The sequence below is a fragment of the Frankliniella occidentalis genome, unplaced genomic scaffold (assembly GCF_000697945.3).
Source record: "Frankliniella occidentalis isolate FOCC.00 unplaced genomic scaffold, Focc_3.1 Scaffold99, whole genome shotgun sequence".
NCBI lineage: Eukaryota > Metazoa > Arthropoda > Insecta > Thysanoptera > Thripidae > Frankliniella > Frankliniella occidentalis.
In genome coordinates, this window is record NW_026267228.1 from 479,903 (window position 1) to 486,444 (window position 6,542).

At 51.0% G+C, this 6,542-nt stretch overlaps 1 protein-coding gene across 1 annotated transcript in view; it reads right to left on the reverse strand.

Moving 5' to 3' along the window:
- The window catches only part of LOC113202899 (capon-like protein), a 132,815-nt gene that overhangs the window by 49,200 nt on the left and 77,073 nt on the right, over positions 1–6,542 (reverse strand). The window contains exon 2 of the mRNA XM_052269689.1: positions 890–961. Coding sequence (XP_052125649.1) covers positions 890–961 — 72 coding nt within the window. The remainder of the gene's footprint in view (positions 1–889; positions 962–6,542) is intronic.

Sequence of the window (6,542 nt, forward strand, 5' to 3'; positions counted from 1 at the left end):
GGGGAGATGAGAGGAAGACCCGCAGCAGCCAATGCGCCACCGTGTGTGATTACGCCCTCCCCCCCATTTCAGCAATGTGCCAAAAGGGAGCGGAGCGCCATGCGAACACCAATCGAGAAGTTTTATTAGACATGACAACACCCCCACTTTTGCCCCCTGCCGCCAATCCCGCTGCTCCCCCCGGTCCAAATCTCCACTTGTCGCCTCTTGCCTGGAAGCCGTTTGGAACTGCACCCCCCCTCGCCCTCTCTCTCTCTCTCTCTTCAGCAAGCACTTCATTTCGGATTTTAATCTCCCTGGCTAAAGGCCCCTGAGGACCCCTGCAGGACTCGGGAGGGACGTGCCAATAGCACACCGCCCGCCGCTCCAATTAGGCGGCAGGAATCTCGAGTGTCTCTCCGACCCGATCTGGCCGCGAAATAAGTCGTTTAAAACGGCGCGAAAGTAGGAGAAAGACGCCCTCTGCCCCCCGAATTATATTGATTCACGAGTAATCAACTGGGGGTAAAAAAAAAAATAGGAATAAGAAACTGAAGTGCACCGGTAAAAGCGCACAGAAACCTGCAGCTCTTTGAGTCGAGGTGAATATTCACTGTTGCAGTGAATAGCAGTGAGAGCTCGAGTGTCGATTTGCAATTTAAGCTAAGATTTAGCGCTTCCCCCCAAAATACCATGTAGTACCATCCATGGTGCTAAGTTCAACTTTTTTGCTTTCCAGCGGTTTTCGTACGGTGCGCCATTGGGATGCGCCCTCACTGGGAAAATGCCTGTGGAGAATCCTGCCTATTGAAACAGTTGTTTTTTAGAACTATCCTGCTCAAGCAAGCAGCGTTACACAAACGAATGCTCGAAATGCGCCTTCCCTCGACAAAAATGATGTGAAACTTACTCGGATTCTTCTCATGGCGGCGACGATCTCCACTCTACTTGACGGCCTAGGAACGTCCATGCTGCCAATGTACTGCAACAGAAGAAAATAAACACAAATCAATATAATGCCATCCGATTGACAACATCGCATTGGACAACGTAAGTCTTTATTCGGTCTTTATTTTTCTTTCGATGCGTAACTGGAGCCTCTTGTCACTAGAGAATCAAAAGACCCGAACAGTTGGTCAGCCGCATGTGTTTGACACCCGATACACAAGTAGCTAGCAGCGCAGCTGCTACCTTCCTAGATCGACAACCACAAGTAATCCAGACACGAACACGCACATATGCCTTTCCAAAGTGCTACAAGCTACACACTCAATTGTTGTAAACTTTATTTTTCGCAGCTAACAAAAAAATTCTTTTTTAAAAATGCTTATTTTTATTGTACACAATTATGAACACTTGTTCAATAACTGTTGTAATTAAACTGTTCATATTTCCGTAATGTGTGTCCATAATTGCGTGTTAAAAACACTGATAAACTAAGTGTTCAACTGCTCAACACTTGGAAGTGTGGAACTGCAAGTTGAATACTTGCAAGTGTCTAACTCTGTAGTCGTACACTTGCAAGTGCACACCTACCGAGTTGCACACTTGCAAGTATTTAACCTTCAGTTGCACACTTAGAAGTGTTGAGCAGTTGAACACTTAGTTTACCAGTGAATAAGCCTGTGCAATAAGGCTAATTCAAATTGTTTTTAGAATGCATCGGACGCAAGACAACAAACTTTTTGGCGGCATTAAGTTTGTAGAGGATAGGTCAAAAGTCAGGGCTGACTAGATACCTTTCTCTCAGTCTGAGGTGGTGACGAGAGTCACAGAGGGAGGGAGAGAGAGAGAGATGTGAAGCTCTGCCTGACCGAGGGAGGCGCAGGAAGGCAAAAGAGGGGGCAGGAAGAAGTAAAAGGGCTCTCCGGTACTCATGCCTTTTTGATGAGCCCCCTCGCTCCGGCCAGGAGGGGCATCCCACCACCCTCCTGGGGCCAGCCTCGCCCTGAAAGCGCGACGCTCCGGCGCGGAGCTGACAGGGCGCGGTTTCTTTAAATTTAAGGGAATGAACTGAAAGACGCTACTTATGTCGGGGGCTGAGCTCGAGGTTGCGCTGTGGCGGGCGCGGCCGGGCCACCGGGGGGACCGGGGAAGTTCATTTAGTATAAACGAGAACCCACGCGCCTCCTGCACTGAAAGAGATAAAATTACAAATAGTAACATATTTCTGACACAGAAAATAGCTACGCAGCCAATGGCAAATTTCTTCTGTATATCGCGCGGCGGCGCACCCTTCGAGCATCGAGTTTAAAATCACTTCTGAGACAGACTTATGTAAGTCCCGCGACGAGGTGAAGGAGGCGGGTAGAGGTTAGAGAGGGGGGGGGGCGGGAGAAAAGAAGGGGGCGACGAGTGACCAAGTTGACGAGGGCCCTTCTCCGCGGCGGGGCAGAGCTCTCCCGAGAATACGGAATGCCATGGGTGCTGATGCAAAAGTTGACGGCAGCAGCAAAAGTTTCGTAATAAATTGAGGCTGCCCTTAGCTGGGGGGCGCATTCCGCGCTGCTCTAAATGCCATAGAACCCCCTTTTTTCTTTTCAACAAAAAAACACACACACAAGAAAAGAACAAAAGTATTTATTTTGGTAAAATAAATAATTATTTGGACTAGTCAAGAAATCTGCCATCTCGTCGACAGTGTGACCAACATGCTCAGGTTACGGCCGCGGGGCTGCTCTGCTAATGCAATTACTGGGGAGGCGGCGCTGACGCGGAGGCTTACGGGACGGAGCGCCAAAGGGCTAAAGGCTGCGTGTGCCCTTCTCATTTTTATTTTTCTTCTTTTGCTGTAGTCGTCCGCTTGTATAGGGTTTTAGGAAAGAAACGAGGTAAGCTGCCTTGTGAAAGGGAAGGACACGTCGTACATTGCGCACGCCGGCAGCACGCCGCGCACACGCTTCGCAAATCAGAAGCGACACGGCATTGGGTTTAGGAAGGACGGCAACGCATTACCATACCTAAAGTGGCGACAAAGTGAAACGTAATTGCGGGGGAATCTACTTTCCGCGCGAGTGCGAGGACTGCCCGCCATCACCCTCAATGCATCCGTATTTGGATGCAAATTTACAATGCTATATACAATTTCCGTTTGCCACAGAGCACGCAGAGAGGGTAAGAGGCCAACTGGGATTTTTGTAAACATTAAATTGACAAAATTTATATTTTTGAATTTACAAAGTTATTTGTCACAGTGTTGGTAAGCTTAAGTTACCTTAAAACTGTGCCGATTCATGGGCGTCGTTTACTTTTATTCACACGTTTACTTTTTCATTCACGACTGTTTTACTTTCAGAAGCATGAGCCGCAGCGCACACGGAAATAACGGCGCAGCTTGATAAAGAAAAGGTTGGCGGCCTGGCGCGAATACATTGGGGGAGCTCATTAAAACGGTTTCAAAAAAGAAGAGGAAAAATCGCATGAGGGGCGCATTCATGCTGGAAAAAAATAAGGGAACAGAGCAGCGCGCGACCTGGGAGCCAATTAATTAAGTCTGGTGATCCATTTCAGCAATGTGCCAAAAGGGAGCGGAGCGCCATGCGAACACCAATCGAGAAGTTTTATTAGACATGACAACACCATGATGAATAAAAAGAGGCCAAAAGAACATGTAACCACCGATTTTAAAGAAACAAGTAAATTGTTGATTGGCAACTCATGGAACAGCCGCACATGCAGCGAGAATCTGCTAGTTTCAAGCAAAACCGATAGCCGGACGGTTTAATAAACATCGAGGAGCATTATCGGATAGTCGGAATAGAGTTCAGAAATTGAGATTGCTAGACCGTGAATCGAAAGGGTAAAGTCAGGAAGCGTGGTCGCCTGCGAATGCGTGTGTGTGGGCGCACGCGCGCTCGAGCGGGTGTGTGTGTGTGTGTAAGAGAGAGAGGGGGGGGGGAGGAGGGAGACGACGCCAAACTTCCTAGATGAATGCGCAGGCCAAGGCACTGCACAGGCACAGAACTTTGCTGCTAACCGGTCCGGAATGAGAATGTAAAACACGCCAGATAATAACATGCTTCTCTGGGCTAATGTGCATGTGTGTGGGTGACGTGGGGGAGGGAGGACGGTTCCAAAGCTTTCCAGGGCCTGCGAATAAGATAGCCAACCAGCAGCAGCCTGCTCCCCTTCACTCGAGAGTGATGTAAATTGCATTGAAGGGCCCTTTAGCTGGCGTCACGTCACCTCGTGATGGCGCCCCGCCCCACTGCGCCCCGCCCCGCCACGATGGCCGCAGGAGCACTTACGGTCACTCAGAGTGCCGCACGTCTAGGGGTCGTATAAAACCGCGTGTGCGACAGAAAAGCTCCACCGAAAAATATAAAATAAAAAAAAAAGAGAGAAAAAAGAGAGCTTTGTCGAATTGGGTGTGTGGTCAGCAGAAGCGCACAAAGAGGATAAGTCTCGCACATATGTGATTTTATTGAAACGACGTCGTCGTCGTCCTCCTCTTTTCTCTTGCTGCCTCTCTCCTCTTCTCTCTCTCTGCCCCCCCCCCCTTTCCATTGGGTTGGTAATCGCGTCACGTGGCTTGTTGGTGAGGGGGTGAGCCAACCTACCCCACCCTCACTCCCTCGGGATAAGCCTAAGGGGGCTCTACGACGACTATGAATGAAAGGACCCCTGAGGGTGTCCTCGTAGTGAGAAGTGAGGGGAAGGAGAGTGTGAGGGAGAGAGAGAGACGGAGTGAGGTGAGAGAGGGGGGGGGGCGAAAGAGAGGAACGAGACCCCTCATTGTTCAATCAGAGAGGAGGGCTTGGGCCCCTCCTGATCGGGACCACGGCGGGGGAGAGGGGTGAGGTGAGGAGGAGGGGAGGGGATAACTTTACTCATTCGATTGGATGAAATCAGTGCTACGGAAGACAGTCGGACAGACGGAGGGCTACATTGCCAGCGCTCTTGCTGCGGCTGAGGAACACGCGCCAGGACAGGTGAAGTGAAGACCGCGGGGGAGACGCAAACTCGCTCAAGACTCTGGTGAATGCCGTCCCGTCCGCCCCCGCTCGACAAGTTGGAAGAGAGAGGCAGAGGAAGAGCAGACACTGAGCGTGAGAGACTCAGAGAGAGAAGAGCACAAAGGAGTACGAGCGCCGCACCGTGCACCGCTGAAAACAAAATAATAAGGAGAAGAAGTCGGCACGGGAAGAAAAGAGTGACATTGAAGGCGACTGGCGCCGCCGTCACTCAAAACAAGGAGTAAGAGAGAGAGAGAGAGAAACTCAGAGACTTGGCTGGGCTAAACGCTCTCCGATTGCGCCAAACGTCCCGAAAGGAAGGAGAAGGCACCCCGCCGCCCCCCTCCGCCTCCTGGACCCCCTGAACGGCAGCGTGCAGCTGACAATGAGAAAAGTTTGCAGCTCGTATACATTTCATTTCGCCGCTTTGTCTCGAGTTTGGGAAACAGGCAGCTGTGGAAAAGCCCGGCGTACTGGCGGTGGCGGGGCGTCGCGGCGCGTGGTGCCGCCGGATGGGACTGGACGGGCGGGGTGGGGTGGGGCGGGGTGGGACGCGGTGGGGTGGGGCGCGGCGCGGCGGGATTGCGGTAACCTTGCTGGCGGCTCGTAATACCAAAGCGCGTACGACGGTTGAGCAAAAACTATACACCCCCTAACGCCATAAGCTCTCCGCAACCAGCCAAGATAAGACGACTACAATGATATATGGCGATTGACAAACAAAGAAGAAGTGTCATATAAAGTAAACGTCCCTAAACCGACCATAGAAACCCGAGCAACGTCACAGAAATGCGTGGGTGAAATCGGACAAGTCGGTCGAAAAACAGTTTAAAACCTAAATGCTAAAATAAAAAAAAAAAATCTAGATATATTTCAGTCTTAGTTAGCTCGTTGCGTTTTTTAAGGTATAATACGCCTGTATACTGAGAAAACCGCGGTAAATATACGGGCTGGCTGACGTGGTGTGCGCGGTCGTGCGATGGGAATACTCAGACGCCGACCAGATCTGCTTTGATTTGCGACCCCTCAATACGTAATCTGTTCCACGCCGCTAAATCAGCTCACGCCACGGTGAAGGGGGTTGGAGAAGAGGGGGGGGGGAGATGAGAGGAAGACCCGCAGCAGCCAATGCGCCACCGTGTGTGATTACGCCCTCCCCCCCCCCCTCCGCACCCTTTTCCCCGAACCCCCTTCCCTTACACCTCAAACTCCCCCCCTCCTCACTCCTGCTAGCCAAACAACCACTCCACGTTGGCGCGAACACCCTTTTTTTTCGTTGCCCTGTAAAGGTCGGACTTTGGGTGGAGCGGGCAGCGCCTATCGCGCCGGCGGGGCATCCGCACATCAGAGTGAGCAGCAGGGGCGCGCCAAGGGAAAAAAAGGAGAGAGGTCGGGGGCCGATTAAACATTCCAATCGATAGCAACAAATGATTCAATTATTTCAGGGGCACAACGCCCACTGACGGTATGGAAGCAAAGCGGCAGCCATAACTGTAAAAAGAATTCTCTGAAGTTTAATTACTTCAGCTGATTCAGAGAAGGAGCACGTGTGCGCGCGGGTTTGCCTACCTAAGGGGCCATGGCACCTTTACTATTTCAAATTGTAAA